Raw genomic sequence first — 18,891 nt, 5'->3', positions numbered from 1 at the left:
TTCACACTCGGCATCATCGGCATCAGCCCGAGAATGCTTTTACCAGTCAATCAGATCAAATCGAATGATTAGATGTTTTCCTTACCCCGAGTTTGCCAGTATTGTATGATAGAACCCCATTACTCGAGCTTCCTAATCCAATCAAAACAGGAAAAACCCCACCTCAAAACTGACGTGATAGCACGCCTGTTGGGGCCAATTGGTGATGCCTTGGATCAGTATACTCACGTCATCGGCTTTATCAGCAATTCTATCAAAACCTTTCCATAGATGGCATTTGATGTGAAATACATACCCCGCATATATATCGAAATTGCGATATCGCTCTTTGCTGACTACGTTAACATCAAGCTTGCTCTTCTTGTTGGCGTCTGCGGGACCTTGCCTCAAATTGCTGGCCGGAATGCCTGGTTAGGCAATGTAATTATCAACAAAAGCATTGTCAATTATTCGTGGACTTTACAGCTATATTACACGAAAATGATAACGCACAAATTTACCAACCAAGATGTTAATTAACGGATATCTATGGTGTATCTGCGGGTGAAAGTTCTTGGGGAGAGAAAGGAGCAAGAGGGGTGGATTGTGGATTAATGGGGGACAACAGGCTTTAGGTCGAATCGGAAACCGCAATAGAAAAAGACCATACCGAAACAGGAAACAAACCTACACAGAAATGCCGCTAAACCAGCGGCGGAATTTCCGTGGACACGTTCTCCAAGAACAGTCATGCAAGGACGCGGCGGGATACAAGGCGAGGATTTTTTAGAGTGACGACCAAGGCGAGTGAAACAGTGGAAAATTTCGTGCTCTTTTCTAGCCTGGCAAGACAGAACAAAGCAGAAACACGACAAGACACCAACCGAATGTAGCTGCTCGACTTTCTATACGTGAAACCATGGTCTTGATACCCGTCACACCCCAACCTGCATCTAGAAAAACACCGCCGCCCCGCCAGCAAGCGCAGCCATTGCGCCAACAAGCATCTCTCCCGTGGCCCTAGGAGGCGCCGCATTGCTCGAGGACGTCGTCGGTGCGACGTTGCCCGTTGTTGCAGTGGCGGTGATTTGAGGCGTCGCCGTATCCGGTCGGGTCATTGTCAGGTAGGTCCCTGTTGGGTAGACGTTACCAAAGGTGGCCGTGATGGTGATTTCACTGATTTTAGGCGTCGTGGGGTACGGCATAATGGTTTCTGTGGAGGAAATGAGAGTCGTGGCTTTGCCGGATGTTTTCTCCCACCAGCTGGTCGAATGTGACAATTGACCGGTGCAGATTGCAGTCGTTGCACCCTCCTTCGAGGTGCATGTCGCGGACGTGAAGCTTAATCATAGGTGATCAGATCAGTGCCTGTAAGATATCGGCTCTCGGTGGACTCTAGGGCCACAAGCAGGAAAGGGGAATCATGACGTGAAACTTACTAATAGGCTCCCCATCCTGTATAGCTGCCGTCTTCAAGAGTTGTCGTTGTATCATCCCAGCCCTCTGCCGTTATTGCCAACATCCTGCCCAAATATTTCAGATCCACGGAATGCCATGCCGGGTCCACCTTTGCCGTTGTGGTGACATCCCTCCTACTCTTGAGTTTTATTCCGACGCTTACAGTCGCGCCCTCGGTTGGATTGAATGTGTAGAGAGCCGCGGGAAGGGAGCTAGGCGTGGGAGTTACAGAGGGAAACCACAACGTCGTGGTCACCTCCTGATCCTTGGGTCTTGGCGTCTCTTGGGCTGCCGCCAGGACGGTAAGAAGAAGAGACGCTGAAGTGTAGGCCTTCATTGTAGTATGGACCAACAAAGGTTTCTGTCAGTCAAAGTTTCTTCTTGCTACTTTGTGGTGCGCAAAAGTTAATCGAATGGCCTGAGCCTGTTTTGAAGGTATTCGAGTTGACACTGTACCAAGTCAATTTCTTGTGCCTATCCAACGGGGTCTCCTCTGCTCTATTATATTAACAATCAAGCCACTTGATTTTTCTTCCTCGTCCTTACGATGGAACGACATCAGCACCTCCAATTCCTAAAGCTTATGTGAGAAAAGACTCGTGGTGTTCGTGAAACCACTGTGATTGTCGATTAGTTTGCGAGGAATCTTACAGTAGCTAGACGTATTCTTTGCATCCTGGGCCAATCTTAGGCATCAGTCTATATTACCCAGATAGGATATAAGTTTACTAGGCAGCTTGCCTCACTCGTGTGCGACCTGCCTATTTTTCCCAGGTCTAACATAAGACATGTTACGTTGAGCGAATGGAATAGTTGATGCCTGTCTGCACCTTTTACTGCCGGTCTTAGTCGAACGGTGACAGCCGACGAGCCGATATTCTCGCTAAATGGACGAACATGGTCCATAAGTTGAAAAATCCAAACCCAATAGGGCGACATCATCGCACCTCGGTGCAAATGGCGCGGAGATGCCCGGATCTGCATGTAGGCCCGACTCCTACCCACATGAGCATCAAAACATCCTCGTAGTAGCCTCATAATGTCCGACCCATCGGTTTGCAAGAGACAGTGAATGCGGCCGCCGCTATATTTACGTAGTAAACTAAGCAGTCAGGAGAACTCTGCTTATGGGTATCCTTTTCGCCATGATCAACAAGGATGTCAATACCACTTAATGTCCTGGCACAAAAACAAGGTGTAGCTGCTATAGATGGCTTTTAGAGCAAAGGCCCTTAGCCTGGTAAAAGGTAGATTGTGGCATAGCTATAGGCTTTTTTCTGGCATCAACTTTGACATTGCTGTAACGTTGGCCGTCGAAAGTCACACGGAATAACCCAAAGAATTGCCGGCTCACTTGTAGAAGGAATGGATTCTTGGCGGGATGAAGGGGAAGCAATATACAAGAGGTGGCTACTGACATGAAGTCACTCCCCGGCATAAATGGTCGTCATCTTTCCAAACTCGCACGGCTTTGCGTTGGGCCCGCTCTTGTACTAAAGCAGGTGCCTAACGAAGCTGGGAGTGGAATTATACTATAAAGAAAGCTGGAATCAACTTTGCTGATGCTTGAATACCATGGTAGCCCAACTTTGATAAGCTGGATGGGCCAACTTGTGCCCGAAACTCACATCATATGACGACGCCGGACACGATGATCGATAAGTCAATACCAAGCACCACCCTCAGACGAGTTGGACGCTCCGCCGCGAAGATCTATCCTATTAAGACCGGAAAAAGGGCCAGAAAGACATGACAGGTTAAGCTCCAACTACACAGAGTTGTGGGGCTAATCAATGCGCATGGAGCTGGTTTTGTGTATAAGGAATTTAACAATCCCTGGCCGATTATCCAGAAAGCGGAGAGGTGATCATGGGCAAAGAGCACTGCCTCGGATCTTATGAGATAATGATATGCTTGCTTCGAAAGTTAAGGGATTCTAGGTAGAGAATGAAACCTGAAATAATTAAACTAAATCTATAACCTAAGTAAATTTTGTATTTAATACATTGTTGAGAAAGGTGGACCCTTTGGGGTCAAATATCAGATGATATTCGACTTTGTCGCCATAAGAGGCCATTTGCTGTTATGATGCCGTGGTCCGGCCGGCTTCCAGCTCGGTGTGAAAATTCCCACATCTCGGCTCACATATTTAGTTACCCTTCTTGCCTTTGCTTCCTTGTTTGGCCTTTATTACACATCGTTAGTCCTTTCATTGTCAAGGAGGGGGAGCAGAGTACCGGATGATACTTACAAGCTTCTCGTTCTCCTCGTTTTGCTTGATACCCGAGCTGAAGTCTGACTGGAGGGTCTTGAGGGTCTTCTTGTCGGACTTGGAGTTGCCGCCCGTGAGGCTCTCTGCCAGCTTCTGTTCCGTCTCTTGTGCATTCTGGACCTGCAGAGCAAAAGACAGACAGTCAGCACATCTCAAACCTTTTTTTACATATTTTCCACATTCCCCTCTCATGGGACAAAACACTGTCTTTAGGCAGGACCAACCTTATCCAGACCAGCGACGAGACCCTTGTTGTTCTTGTCGGCATTCTTCTGGTTCTTCTCGCGGACCTTCTCTCCATCGTCAATGGTATTGAGGAGCGTGCCCTTGGCCTTGTCAAACTGCGCCGTGGTTCCCTTCTCCGCCTTGCCGACGGCCTTGGCGTCCTGCTTCTCCTGCTTTTGGATATTGATGTTTTCTTTGATGCCATTAACCTCGGCGTTGGTGTTGCTTTTGCTGTTGCTCTTGCCACCTCCATTGCCGCCGCCGTTGTTGCCACCAGTCTTGACGGCCTTGCTGCCACCACCAGCGCCAGTGCCTTTGTTTCCACCACCAGTGCCGGCGCCCTTGTTTCCACCACCAGTACCGGCGCCCTTGTTTCCACCACCAGTACCGGCGCCCTTGTTGCCACCGCCGCCGCCGCCCTTGGTATTGGCCCTCTTGTCGATGTCAGTCACCGGAGCGGTGGCCGAGATGGGCAGGGCCTGCGCGATGTTGAAAATGAGGAAAAGGGATAGGATGGTCTGACGAATCTGCATGTTGAAATGACTTTGGGGGATTTTGGTTTACAGACTGGGTTATTAAAAAAGGTGTATAGATATTGAAAAGTAATGTGGGCCGAAATTTGAATGTAAATGGTCTGTCTGAATATCCTCAACTGATGAATAGAAAATGCTGATGAAGAGATGAGTGTTGGTAACAGATCAGGAGAGAGCTCTGGTCTCTTATATACATCTCGGAGTAGGTGGCAATATAGAGGCTTCCTGTGCGGTAGCATCACCAATCATCTAGCTTAGATACAAACTCATGTGAGCTGATGAGTCTAATTTCCTTGAGATGCGTCAGGTGTTGTTTCGGCTTTCTGATCACTCTACAATATTTCTTGTCAGTCGTTCAACACCCAAGTCAGGTTTTGGAAATTTGACTTGTTGATTGCTCAGGACTCATGTTGTCAGCTGTGAAGCTCACAACGGCCTTGCCGGCGTTTGTTGTAGTGCCGCGTAATCCCGAAGACCCCTGACTGACGAGAGGGTGTTAAGCTTTTAGGGCAGAGTGCGAACTTACTAAGTGAGAGGGAAGGTCAAGCCGCATCAGCGTTTCGGATCCAACTTTTGGGTAAAGTTGAGACGAAAAAAAGCTTAATATCCCTAGTTTTGTTCCAGGCCCACTCCCTTAAATGTCGTGTCACAATGTCGTCGACCTTTTACGAAGACGATGCCTACGAAAGTCTTCTTCTGCTCAGTAAATTTCTATTGTGGGTGCAAGAAAAGCTCACCGTCCCCACTTGATCTTCTCGAATCGCTGAAGGCTCGCTACGAAACACAAGTATACCGGCAGCTTGGCTTTTGTGGAGTGGAGAGCGTCTGTATGCTTAAATCTGTTACTATCCACAGTTCATCGACAAAAGAAGATCGACACTACCCGTAGTTTTGAGACTCATAAGGTCGGGTCGGGGCTTAGCTTCGAGAGGCCGGCCTATACGCAGTCCGCTTCGGGCAGGGCATCACTACTCCAATTCGGTGTTTCTTGCAGGAAATTATCCCCATTTCTCTCTCCAAGGCGCGACCAAGTCCGACTCTTTCTAACCGATCTATACCTTTCCAGCCACGAGTATCTCCGGGCAAAGTCAGGAACCGGACAACGCATCCATGACTCCCCACCGAAGTCCGGCACCAAAAGAGCAGATGCGGTGGCTGACCGTCGTGACTCTCAACGACTCATGTAGCGGGCAAGGCCAATGATTTCGATTGTCGCATAATGTGTGTACCGCACGATGCCTACAACATCGAATGTTTGTTGCCACTCAAAACAAACATCGTTCCTCTCCGCACCGGCGTGAAGAGCCAAGAGCAGATAAGCTTATGGGGTTTTCTTTAACAATGTGTAACGCCCCACTTTCCGTTGAGCTTAAACTTTTTTGCTTCAGCCACTCACCTTTTGCCTCGTGCTATCATTTTGACCAGTCTCTGGCCCGTGATGCAAGCCTAATGAAGTCTTTTGACATGACGTCGAAAGGCCACGCGGGGGGGACTACGTAATTCTCAAAGACTTGCTCTGTTAGCACTGTACAGAAAAGGACCGAAATGTACGGTTTAGTCGAAAGAAATGGAGGAGACCCTAGACCCCCAAGAATACTATGATAGACCCTGTTGAGCCCGTTTCATTTTTCCCTGGGTTGACGTTGAAATCACAACCAATAGCAATCTATCTCTGATTTTGATTGAAAAACAGACTTGGACCGATGTGGCCATCTGGCATACTTTGGTGGGCTGTCGATCTGGGGTCGCCTTGGGACGACAGCTACTCAGGTGGCATCACCCCTGTGATCCAAGCATCGGCACTGGTCATGAACTCCCAGGTTGGATGCGCCAGACTTATTCACCAAGTGTGTGATAGCGTATCACGTGGGAGCACATCGTTTTGGCGACGCTGAGCCTGAAAAGAAACTCTTCTGGTCTTTTTACTAGCATCAGAAAGTACCAAGACAATCACGTTTGGTGATGCTGTTGCAGGCTCTTCATGTTATAGCACACAGTTTAGCATATTCGGACACATGTTATGCTGCTTAATTGTTATAGTTTTGAATCCCATACCACGATTCTACTCGATCGTGTTTCTGAATACCTTGATCCAATCCTTGGTGGGCAAAGAATAGTTCCCTGTTCATGTTGCGTCGCGAGAAAGTAGATCAGCAAAACACATCACGACGATCGCTACACATGAAGCCTTGGCGAACCAAAAATCGTCTCAAAAGCGAGCGCATCCGAAGAGAAAATCTACCGAACTGTAGTTCGTCCCAGACTTCATTTGAAATCTGCCAGTGGCGGCCAATGCCTCCCGTCCCTAGCCAGGAATATGTGCGATCTGCCTCCAAGAATTCAGTCGTGCTGCAACATGATCGTCGTCAATCTCTCCGGACATGGAGCCCATCCAGCTCCACACGTCTCAAGATTTTCTCCATACGTAAGCATGTCTCCAGACGGGGGCAAAGGCTAGAGTGAGCAGCTGCCTTATTGCAAAGGAATCGTCAGAGCAAAAATAAGAGACTTGGGTCTATCGGAGCCACGGGAGCGTAAGATGCCCATGAGGATAACGCGCCCGATTCCTGCATCACGTCATATTTTACATATAAATTTATCAGTAGTAATTGCAACCGCGTGTATGGGGATATTCAAGCCATTTTTTCTTAGTTAAATCAAATTTAGTAGTTCTACTCAATTTTCAGCTCATGTGCTTTTGGTCGCCACCGTTTTTGTTACTGTTTAAATTGACCAGAAGCTCTATCATAAAAATACCCAGTGCAGACAATCGCATCGTGGGAGGCCGTTAATGCCGCCCTTCATCTGATACTTTGAACTTAAAAACTGACCCCATTCTCATCTAGCACTTATCTCCGCCAAGGTACGGGTTCCCGCCTAACGTAGACGAAGTTCTCCGACTTGTGCACTTTGTTGGCCATGGCTTCGGGTACCGCATCCGCCGGTTCCGTTTTTGTGCGCATGAAGGTTCAGAAACCAAGTTTATGTCATGGATAGGACCCGGATACTTTATACATATCCAATAGAGCTGTGCCTAGTAAGGCTGAAACGACTGAAAATAAAGACACTATCACGATGTAGGATAAATCGCCCCCCCCCCTCTGCCCTGCCATGCAGTGGTATGACCGCTTGGGCTTTATGGGCGTTGCCAACTTTGGTTATAGTTTTGAGAAAGGCTCCGACTTTTGCAGCTCGCGCGAAGAGTAAAGTTGGCGATGGCCGACGCATACAAATATGGTATCAAGGTAGGACTGTTTCGCCCGGTCCCGTGGTATATTAACCGTTATGCATCCTTGGACTATACATATGCCCAGTGCCGATCCCGTAAGGTCGAGGGAGAGGAAGAAATGTGAAAAGCAAGATGTGGATTACAGCCGGGCTGGAGTTTTGAGGAATAACCCAATTACAGGTCAGCCTGAAGCAGTGACTACAGCTTCTGTAATTTTAGAAGCTCCGAGGAAGAGGCAGATAAAAAAGCATATGTAATCTTCATGCCGCTGTAGGAAAGCTTTTCGTGCCATTCTAAAATCTGGCGGGACAAATAACTGGTCACATTGCAAATTCGATATCTAAAAGAGTGGTCTATCTTGAAACTACTGAGGCTCGTGCACTTTCTTTACCATAAACTCCAGAATTACCGGTACTGTCGTAAATCTAATCAAGATCTGATATTCCTAACCGAAAAAACTAGGCCTGCCTATCGCAACTGTTGTTGATGTCCCAGCCATAATGCTCATCCCACTGAGTTCGTCTCGATGTTTGCATTTTGCTAGACTTCCTCTTGTTTTTTCTGCGAAGATTGATAATTTTATTAGCCTATGCTCAGTACTTGTTCTCTCCCGAAACAGAAAGGTTGGCTATTACCTGGCAAGAATTGGACATCAAGCAGTATCCTCAGGAGGCATTGCAGACCGGCTAGTCAGAACCATAGCCCGAGTCAGATTCACGCAAGTGTGGCCAGGTTCTTGGCGGAGCTGCAATGTCGGAGACGCGCCGAGTGTCTTTCACGCCGGCCTCCCTTTGAGCTGCTTCATATTCCTTATCGAGTTTGCGGATTTTAGGGTCCTGCCGCATTGTCTGATGGGCTTTTGAAAACTTGCTAGCCTTGAAGTCCAGAGTTTCATCGGCAGAGTCGTAGCCGTCCTTTTGCATCCTTTGACCAGGGCTAGCGGGGACGGGGGTGGCTGTAACTCCAATGGCCAGGAGCGTAAAGATCTGGACTATTGTGAAACGCATTTTGTGAATAATCCAATGACGCTGAGAAACGGGCTGTCAAGATGAGCAGGGGACTAATGAAGAGGAATTGTATAGATTGAACTAAAGCAAACAGTTTTATAGACGAGTTAGAACCTTAACATGGAATGGATTTAATTGAAGCCTTTCTTATAGTTCATTCTCTGTAGTGTGTTTAATTAGTTTAGCTTCTAATCTGACTTGAAACTAGCTTTTTCTTTTTTGCAATATCCGCAGTGCAATGAATCGTTTTGTCAAGCGGTTTATCCATACTTTAATGCGAATGAACTATTACTTGTTTTTTCTCAACAACCGTCAATGCACGTACTAGCGTACCAGAAGTGGGAATATTGATGAATTTTCCGATGATCCGTATATTAAATAAAAATAGAGTGGTTATTTTTATCTTCCGTTCTATTTCTGCTTGAAAGCGTATAACCAAATGACTGACAATGCTAATTGCATAGTTCGTACGGTAAAATATTCTCAAGCTGGGAAACATTTGCATAGAAACAGTATCAGCTTCAATATTAATGATTCTGTTACGTCAAAAAATCTATTATTATCCATAGCGCGGATGCAACTGGAGTACCAGCAGTAATGGCCCCAGGCGGGGGCTATAATCCTCCCGATAAGGTTAGGCGCCTGGGCTCGATTCATGGCGAATACGGCCGTCTCCGAACTGTTATGCACCCGTAAAGAAGGGGAAAAAATCTAAATTCCGAATCCATGACATTCGGTACGCCCGAGGCGTTTAGCCTGGGCATAAGACCACACGTTGTAAATGTGTTATTTTGATTCTGTCAATACTTTTGTTAGTAAACTGTGTCCATGTGGTCACGACTTGATGCACAATTGGATCCTAAGGTCTAAGAGAGGAGGTTCCGTGTCTAGAACAGTAAGCACTTGGCCCAGCTTGAGTTGTCAAAAGTAGACGTGCACGGTATATCCGTCTAGCTGTGGATTTTGTTGCAGGCTGTCTTTACCGAAGTTACTGGAATTGGTAATTGAAGGGAGCTTCCAGTGCGACCGACGGGTTCGACCCGTCGGGTAGCTGGATGTCTGGTTATTGTACTTCACAAGTAAATCAGGGCCATTAGGGATTATATACGTCAATTGAAAATTCCAGTCTGTGCGAAGCAATTTACACGATCACCAAGCACTATGATGATTTTAAGATTTCGGCTTTCCTTGGAGAAAGTACTAGCTAGCCATGGCCCCTTCGGCCCGAGTGCGTCGGCGGGAAATATGCTAATGTTAAAGTGAACTCTCTTTGCCGGTGCCAGGGACAGTAAGTCATAACCGCACAATATGTTTTCGGATTTAAGCCCAAGGTACCCATAACCTCTCGCCAGCGCATTTTCGCGAGCTCGCTTTCATGAAATGGTTCGCCACCAGTGAATCCAGCCGTCGCAAAATTAACCACGAGACCGCAACTAAGCCGTTAGGATAATGAGGCCTCTTCTGTTCTGCTTACGGATAGAGCTGGGTTCTTGGAGAACAGCATATAGCATATCGACAAAAACCCGATTGGATTGAGAATCATCCCTGAAGCGCCCGACTGTTGCAAGGTTCAAAGATGTTTGTTAGTCCCCTTTGAATGCGTATATCTACGGGGCACACATGCTTGGTACTCAAGCTGATGAAGACTAGCAAGAAACACTTATAATCCTTGTCTTTCTGACTTTTAGCCTAGATCCAAGGGTTTTGGCTAATGGATAGCTTGTTGCTGAACGATTCAGCAAGAGATAAACCTGAGCCCACAACCAAATAACCCTCATACTCCACTTCATATTCTAATCTATCCACCTCTGTCTCCATCAACAACCCAACACACCTCCGGTCCGGTGGCGTAATGGTAGCGCGTCTGACTACGACCCGCCGTGGATACGGGATCTCCAGGATCACCGGCAACGGCCGATCGAGTAATCAGGAGGCTGCAGGTTCGAGACCTGCCCGGATCGTTTTGCCAGTTTCAGTGCATCAGGAAGTCCATCGAGACTCTCCTGATGGCATTCGTTTTGTCTCTAAGCACAAAGCATTGAACGATTCCACCGGTGTTAGGTTTGATGGTCAAATGAGTCAAGGGAATTATGCCACTTTGTACCTTGTGGGCTAAGAGGACCCACCCCGCCAGTGCTTTAAAGATAGACTCACTGGTCACGGTCACTCTTATTCAATGCTGCCATGGGGTGGTTAATACCATAGTTATCGGATAGCTGCTGTCTAGGCAGCTTAAAATAACTTTCATCGACCATCACCACATAAAGTCCTCTCTCCTATGGGCCCACAACTTGAAGCGATTCTTTTTAGAATACCGTACCCTGGCGGGCTTACTGGGGCGACTGGGATAAGAACGGCGACGGCGAGGAGGTCAATGAAGCTGGATGAGACCGTTGTTGCGCTTATTATTAATTTAGTTTCTTGTTTTGAAGTTGGTAATCTATTTTGTTTCAAGATGTTCTTGAAGTAGGTTTCTTTGGTTTGAGCATATGTATATGCGGTTGAGTCAGCGAGGAAGGGTTAATCATGGCTGTGTGTAGAAGTAGAACACCATTTATTCGGAATGCAGTGAGCTACTCAAGCCATTCATTTGAAGAATCTGCTCGCATGCAGCTATACCGTACGTAGTATTTAAAATCCGTTCCAAGTTTTGCCCCAGTGGCCGGCCGTCCCGCATTAGGAAGCTCCGGAACCATTAGGGGTCTGATGCGTACGGTAAACTTGGCGCTCGTCAAAACTGTCTGTCATTCCCCCGGTTCGTTGGCTTTGGAGCTCACGAAGAAGATTTAGTGTTTTTGAGGTTCCTTTGTCATCTCGCAAAACAGTCAGTCATCCCGACAGCTACAGTAGGATCGGCAATAATGGAACCAAACTTTATCGTGCCATCGTACAGGTGCGGAGGTCAGCCCGAATAGCGGATACCTCTCCAAACTGCCGTATGTAATATCGGATACGACTGATTCTAATTCAACTCGGCGTAGTATCGCTGTAACCTTGGAGGGCTCGACCTGCTCTTACTACTACAAATTGCTGCGAACATTACCGTTGCTGATCCCACTCTAAGCAATCACTTGCGTCTGGGTAGACCAGCGAGTTACTCCCACTAATGAGATGCAGCTTGATGAAAGGGACTCGGTGCATACGAGAGATTATCGCATACGGCAATGTGACTTACAGCTTCCAAGTATGGATGTAATCAGTCTGCAGGCAATACCATTTTCTTATCTGTATTTTGTGCGGGACTCAAGGGCACTTTGTTTGTTCATCCTCTGTCGCAGACCATGCATCGCCTACTTATTGTGCGTACCAAAGGTAGGACCATGGCTCCGTATCTCAAATAACCTGCCTTGAAAGTCATGATCGGTGTTCGTCTGCTGGGCGTAAAGGTTAACTCCTGAATAGACGAGTCAAGCCGCTGTTGGGTGAGGTACAGAACGAGAGCGATTTTTTGGTAGATTCCAGTACTTATGATAGTAAAACCATGAGTGGTTTTGGTCAATCTAATGCTTCTGCAAGCCGGAAGAGTTAAAGGTCAGTCTGATATCCAGATTGGTTTACCTGCGAAGGGATACTTGTTTGGCTGCGCGATGGCAGTCCTACGGCCTGGAACCTGTGGAAGACCATAATAAAGTCCTTGTTTGGCATACGAGCGACCTAGGGGAATCACCAGCCAATTCACAATCACATGATCTAACTTGAAAGCTGAAATCGTAGTGAGGTACTGGAAAACTATTCGTTGGAGTAAAACAGCCGTCAAGCTGTATACTGTTTCTCGACAAGGCTTTACTATAGCAAATATTTAAAGATGGTAAAGATGGTATGGAATCTCAAATCGTTGGGTATCTGATGTTATATTCCATTAAATATTATGTACGTCCGCAAGCCCATTTTGTACTTGTCCTTGAACGACACCGCTATGCATGACCCAAGAAAAGAGGACAAAAGAGAGTAACCCAAAGAAAAACAACCCAAAGAACAAAAGAAAAAAAAGGTAACAACATAAAAAATATCATCCCTTAACCACTACTAGTCCCATTCTTGCTAGGCTCGAGCACCTCCAACAGCGGCGCATCAAACACGTCCCAGTTGTCAGAGTTCTCTGGCGCGCCAAACGGCACCAGCGCCGCCAGCCTCAACCGGTACACACCGGGCCTGACGGCGGTGCCGTTGGCCAACCTGCCCAGCCACCAAAACGTCTCGCCGAAGGTGCCGACGGCCGACCGCGGAACGTACCGGATCGGCAGGCTGACGGTCTCGCTGGCGTTCATGGTCTTCGGGTCGAAGCCGCCCTGCCTGGTCGCCTGCGCGTACGACGCCACGCTGCCCACGTACTTGTTGCGACCCACCACGGGAGGGTACGTCCAGTCGCGCTCCGTGTAGCCGGGCTCGAAGACGTCCCACCGCAGCTCGGCCGTCGCGAACTGCAGACGGATGTACGCCTCGGGGAAGTCCTGCCCTGCTCCGGGGTTGAGGGTGAAGGTGGTGTTGGGCTTGACGGCGAGCGGGGTCGCGCGCCGGGTCGTGGTGATGTTGGTCGGGTCGATGAACATGGGCCCGACGGCGCGGTGCAGATCCGCCGCCAGTCCCATGTAGGGAACCGATAGGACCTCGCCGGTGGAGGACTTGATGTCGATGACGCCGCCGTACATGGGCAGCACGCTGGGGTCTAGGCCGGTCGGGGGTTGGAAGTTGAACTGTGCGGTGCGGGTCTGTCCAGGCTGCAGGGTGAAGGACTGGGGCAGGGAGACGTCGACAGGCATGGGCCGGGGCCCCTTGGCCATGACCTCCTCGTACCAGGCCACGCGTGGCGTGCCAAAGACGGCCGGGTCGGTGTTGAAGGTCTCCATCCCGGAGAAGGGAGTCGCCTGGAAGGTGTAGGTGACAGGGGTAGAGCCGCGGTTGGTCACGTTGACCTTTTGGTAACGTTCAAAGTGGCTCGTGTCGTTGAGGGAAAAGCGGGAGAGCGAGAGGGTGCTGGTGTAGTCGAGCACCTTGGTTGCGTTGATGAGTCCCGTGCCGACTTGGTTGACGGGGGCGAGCGCACCAAAGTTTTTGCCGCTCTCGGTGCCATCGTCCCAGGGCACAGGTTGACCGGCTGAGATAAGTCGCATGGCTAGGTCTTTAGCAAAGCCTGGACCGTGGGTCTGCCTGCCGCCGTGCTTGCTGATATATAGCGCGGCGATACCGGCGACATAAGGGCAGCTCATTGAAGTGCCAGACTGGGTAGCGTAGCCGCCCTCGAGATATGTGGAAAAGATTTGACCACCGGGAGCAGCGACGTCGGGCTTGATGGCCAGCTCGTTGGTTGAGCCCATGCTGGTAAAGGAGCTGGGCACGCCGCCGTACGCGTACGGGATGCCGGCCATGCTGTCGCGGATGGCCAGGTTGAAGTCAGCCAGCACGCGACCTCCGGCTCGAATGGTCTCGATGATGCGCTCGCCGTCCTCTCTGGCGATCATGGAGATGTTGCTGCGGCTGCTGGGGTTGTCGGAGCCCGGAATGACAAGAGGCTGGTCGTTGTTGTAGAAGACGATGTGCTTGGCTCCCTTTGCCTCGAGGTTTCGCTGCTTGACGGTAAAGGTGCAGGTGCCACGGCGGGCGAGGACCACGACGCGGGAGAGGTCCATTGTATTGTTGGGGAGGGGGTTGCAGGCCTCGTCTGTGATGTTGGTATTGAACCCGACGGCATAAAATGGCCAGCCGACGACCTCGGACGGGGTCCATGCCGCGTTGACCCGGTAGGGAATCTTGTCGCTGCTCGTAGTGGCGTTATTGTCGTCCTGGAAGGTTGCCACGAATCGAGGGCTTGCGATGACATCGCCCTGAACCGATGCCACAGATACGACATTAACACCCGTAGCACCACTGCTTGCCCCGTACGGACCGGCCTGACCATCGTTGCCAGCCGAGATGGTGACAACGATGCCGCGATCGACGAGACGGGAAGCAACCAGGGCCCAGGCGTTGTTGGACCAGCCGTTCATGCCTCCGATGGACGACGTGATAACGTCGGCGCCGTCCTCATACGCCCGCAGAAATGCCTCAATCAGCGTGTCTTCGTCGGTACCCGAGTTTTGTCCAAAGACCTTGTACGCCAACAGCGTGGCCTCGGGCGCAACACCAGTGATCAACTCGTCCTTGCCGGCAATGATACCAGCAACATGCGTGCCGTGGCCTTTGTGATCCATTGGATCCGCGTCGGGCTGCTTGGCGACGTACGGCCAGTCGGTATCTCCAATCAGATCGTAACCACCGACGACCTTGTTACCCGCACCAAAAGCACCACCCAGAGCAGGATGCGTATAATCGACGCCCGTGTCGACAACCGCGATCTTGACACCCTTGCCCTTGATGCCTCTGGCGTGCAGCTTGTCCACACCCGTCATGTGGTGCACCGAGATCTCGCCGTCATTGTCGTGGCGGTCCTGCCTGCTGAGCTTGATGCCCGTCTGCTTGCCACCGCGGACCACCGTCTCAGGCATCACGGGATCGAGCATTATGCGCTTGCTGTGCCAGGCCTGGCCGACGCTACGCAGCGCACGCAGGCTGTCGACATTGTCCTCATCCGTCTCGACGGCAGCGCCCCTAAAGACGTCGCTGTTGAAGACCTTGAGCACCTTGACCTTGCCCTTGGTCGTCGAGGTCAGCGACGAGATGGTCTCGCCGTCCTTGAGTTCGATGATGAAACGCTTGGGCGACGACTTGTGGTTTTGCCGCGGCTTCGGGATCAGGGCCTCCGTCGGGTCGATACCGTAGTCGGCATTGGTAGGCTTGAAGTCACCTTCCAGTGGGAGTCGTGGTAGTGGTAGTAATGGTGGCAGTGGGGATGAATGTGCCACCACGACTCCTGTGCCAGCCGCGGTGGCTAGACATACAGCCAGTAGGGGGTTTAGATGCATGGCGGCGGCGAACTAGCAGCAGTAGGAAAAGAATGGATGGGAGGAAGCGGAAAGAGTGGACGCGTTCCTCCTCGCAGTTCCGTTGGCAGGTTTATACTGCTACAACTTTCACTGCTTGTTGTTGATGGTGTTCGCCGCTGCTTGCTGCTGCTGCTAGCCGGGGATAGACAAGCAGCCAAGGGCAAGATAAAAAAAAAGACGGCAGGCTCTCCTGCATTTGTATCTCACCGCCATGGTTTTGTCCGGGCGGTTGCCTTACCGTAGCCCATGTCGCCGACCTTTGTGATCATTCGCCAATTGGCCAGGCTCCACTGCCGATCTGCAAGGCCGGTGTCAGAAACAATTCCCTAGCCCGTTTCTTCTGCCTGGGGCCCGACCACTTCCGTCCCGTCGTCCATGCTACCCAGCTTTGCCTGGTTGCTTGGCTAGCCTGGACTTGTTGACGGTGGACGGGAATGTAGCATTGACAGGATGCACCAAATAAGTTTCTGTAGGGACATCTTCTGCAACATCTACCAAGAAAACGCCATGAAATTAAACAGACAGCCACAAGCAGGGTTTTCTTTTGTGGTACTTTCTTATTCGTTCCCTCCACGCTCTCCTTCATGTCGCGAAGTTACACCGCCAAGCGCTCAATGCCGACTTGGTCAGGCCCCAAGAGAACGTGCCGCTTTCCCTTACAGAAAACCAGATTGCGATTGACAAAACGGCTTTAATACCTTTGGCTGCTTTCCATCCATGCAAAAATCAGGTCCAAAAGGTGTAAGAAAAGATGCACGCGCAGGGATTAGCGCATTTTACCCGTTTTGGCCCGCCCGCCTTGCCGCTAATCTATTGATGTCAATCTCTTCAGGGGTTCGGCGCCAATCGGCCTGGCTTGGCGTTTGCGGAGGTAGAAAAAAGATAAGCGCGGTATGGAAAACTTGAGAGGCATTCTTCTTCTGGCTGCTGTAGAGAAAGAAAAAAAAAAAAAAACACATTGAGCTGTGTTTGCTTCTAATGCGCGTGATTTCTGGGGGAAAAAAGGAGATACGTTCTGGAAATTTTCAAGCCCAGGGCTTTTTTGCCACTGGGAAAAAGCAAACTGCAGTTCGGCATTCTTGGTATTTTACTCTAGAGAATGCGAAAGGAAACCTGCCATATGGAACTCTTGACAAAGCGAGAAAGACAAAAGTGACCGACCTTTGGCTGCAAAACATATTAATGTAATTAAGATTGTCCTCCCGGCTGTGCCATGTCGCATACAGCCGACCCTCCAACGCACAGGCGTCGTGCTCGTCTTGGCCTTTTTTTCGTATCTGCACCCTGCGCAGAACGGAAGGTGATGATCATTTTCTTGGGGGCTTCTTTGTTCCCCACCACGTATATCTTTCTCCTGGAAATTAAACATAAAGGAACCAAACCCAGAATGTCACCTCATTTCTCCGCAAATAAAAAGATTAAGGCCCATAATTTCGGACCCTCTTTGCCTCTGGCAGGACAAGGCGTGCGGGACGGTACAGCCGAACCCTGGCGGGACAGGCTAAAAAAGATCGTTTGTTTGATAGCCCCCGATGTAGGCCCGCGCACCCGGCCCACTGCAGATGCACGCGGGCTGGGACGGCTAGATACGAAAGATGTTGAGTTGGATAATTACCGGCGACGATTTCGAGACTGAAGTTCTACGGGGGGATGTGAGATTGAAAGCAGACTGAAGGCGCAGTAAGAAAATTAGGACGGACTATGGAATTTTTGGCAAGTGTCAGCAGGGGAAGGTGCTCGGAGTTGGGTTGATAATCATCACCAAAAAAAAAAAAAAAAAAAAAATCAGTACAAAGAGCACAATTCTCTATTCTCCTGGTCACACATAGCTGACAAAAAAATAGACAAGTTCCATTTCCCCCTACTTTACACCAAACATGATGTTTCAACCCTGCAGAAATGAATGACTGGCCTGTAACTAGGTCACCTGCATGCCTCCTGGCAAAGCATCCAGCCCTATAATAAACCCAAGCTTCAATTAGTAACCATAGTCATCATCGTCGCGGGAAGGACAAAACACGAGACAAAAAAAAAGCCACTTACATCCATCAATCTCCTCTCCCACATAATCCCTCACCTGGCACTTGTTCTGCTCCGCAATGCTCTGCGTCTTTAGCGTCGGTGTGAGGACATATGAATGCGCATCCATCGCCCTCTGCAGTGAATCCCCCTCCCACCCAAACAAATAGTCGGCATGGTGGCTGAACCCAGTAGCGTCACCGCTGCTCCACACAAACGGCTGACTCCCATCCTCTGGCCACTCGTCCATGTTCTGAAACTGCCTCGTGTCCCAAACCGTCTCCAGCAGAATCTGCGGGATCCTGACCGGGTGCGTATCGGGACACCTCCCCCCCGACTCAAACGTCCCTTCCTCTGGGTACGCGACGTGGTCGCGGTGGTTCGGCGAGTCAACATTAACCCCGTCCCAGCACGTCGGGAAGCGGTGGTTCGCCATGATGCCCAGGCGGCACGGCGTCTTGGGGAAGTGCATGGTCTCGGGCGCACGGGACATTTGGCTCTCCATGCACGTGTACGTCAGCTGGCGAAAGTCGCGGGCCTGGTCTCGGTCCCGGTACGCAACCTCGCCGACCAGCATGCGGAAGCCTGGCTTGAACGCCGTTACGTTGGACAGCTGCTTGGTGTCGAAGAGCGCGTCCGACATGTAGTACACCACCATGCCGCCGTTGGTGCCTTCCATGCCGGCCTGGGCCAGCTGCGGCACGCGCTTGAAGGTGCCGTTGCGGGCGCGGAAGTAGAGCACCGCCGTCCAGTAGTTGGAGAAGTCTTCGGTGAATCCACATGTTGTGCAGTTGGAGAGTGTGGGGAGGTCATGGGTGGATGGTTCCATGGAGGGTTGGAATGAGTTCTGTTTGAGAGTAGTGGTTTTTATCAGTGGTAAGTTTTGTGTTGGTAGAGTCCTGAAGTTTCACAGGTGATCCTTACGCCTCCGATGATCTGGTGCAGATGCGTAGATGGTGTTTCTCCTGGGTTCACGAGAGGGTCGAGACGTTGGACTGTCAGTTGAGAGCACCCAAAGCGCAGCAGCGCATTGGTAGGAGCGGTTAGCCCACAGGCAACCGTAAAAAATGCAAGTTTGACCATTGCAAAGCTGTATATGGTTGCTACATGATGGGAAACTCAGAAAAGAGCAAGTGACGAAAGTCACACCCATGGATTCACTCGCATTTTTGACTCTCTAGCCTTCAGACTCAATTCTCGATCAAACAGCTGCCGATGCGTGTAGTCATTTCATATCAAGCCAAGACTC

General features: G+C 50.0%; 5 protein-coding genes across 5 annotated transcripts; all 5 read right to left on the bottom strand.

Annotated features, from left to right (window-relative positions):
• Positions 1–932: 932 nt before the first annotated feature.
• Positions 933–1,774, bottom strand: PgNI_00143 (uncharacterized protein; the record flags this gene model as incomplete). The annotated part of the gene is made up of 2 exons (XM_031120226.1): positions 933–1,320; positions 1,419–1,774. 2 exons carry the CDS (start codon positions 1,772–1,774, stop codon positions 933–935), a joined length of 744 nt encoding a protein of 247 aa, XP_030987094.1.
• A 1,812-nt stretch (positions 1,775–3,586) lies between these two features.
• PgNI_00142 (uncharacterized protein) lies at positions 3,587–4,467 on the bottom strand (the record flags this gene model as incomplete). The annotated part of the gene is made up of 4 exons (XM_031120225.1): positions 3,587–3,622; positions 3,689–3,829; positions 3,934–4,127; positions 4,341–4,467. 4 exons carry the CDS (start codon positions 4,465–4,467, stop codon positions 3,587–3,589), a joined length of 498 nt encoding a protein of 165 aa, XP_030987093.1.
• Positions 4,468–8,382: 3,915 nt separating this feature from the next.
• Positions 8,383–8,703, bottom strand: PgNI_00141 (uncharacterized protein; the record flags this gene model as incomplete). The annotated part of the gene is made up of 1 exon (XM_031120224.1): positions 8,383–8,703. One exon carries the CDS (start codon positions 8,701–8,703, stop codon positions 8,383–8,385), a length of 321 nt encoding a protein of 106 aa, XP_030985898.1.
• Positions 8,704–12,719: 4,016 nt separating this feature from the next.
• PgNI_00140 (uncharacterized protein) lies at positions 12,720–15,602 on the bottom strand (the record flags this gene model as incomplete). Its single annotated transcript, XM_031120223.1, has 1 exon — positions 12,720–15,602. One exon carries the CDS (start codon positions 15,600–15,602, stop codon positions 12,720–12,722), a length of 2,883 nt encoding a protein of 960 aa, XP_030987095.1.
• Positions 15,603–17,205: 1,603 nt separating this feature from the next.
• PgNI_00139 (uncharacterized protein) lies at positions 17,206–18,736 on the bottom strand (the record flags this gene model as incomplete). The annotated part of the gene is made up of 4 exons (XM_031120222.1): positions 18,567–18,736; positions 17,667–18,489; positions 17,551–17,579; positions 17,206–17,292 (listed from the first exon to the last, which is right to left on the bottom strand). The coding sequence occupies exons 1-4, from the start codon at positions 18,723–18,725 to the stop codon at positions 17,206–17,208; spliced, it is 1,098 nt and encodes a 365-aa protein (XP_030986156.1). The 5' UTR covers positions 18,726–18,736.
• Positions 18,737–18,891: the final 155 nt, after the last annotated feature.

Source organism: Pyricularia grisea, assembly GCF_004355905.1.
Source record: "Pyricularia grisea strain NI907 chromosome Unknown Pyricularia_grisea_NI907_Scaffold_1, whole genome shotgun sequence".
Taxonomy (NCBI): domain Eukaryota; kingdom Fungi; phylum Ascomycota; class Sordariomycetes; order Magnaporthales; family Pyriculariaceae; genus Pyricularia; species Pyricularia grisea.
The sequence above is the reverse complement of the archived record's forward strand: the minus strand, read 5'-3'. Positions and strand labels throughout refer to the sequence as shown.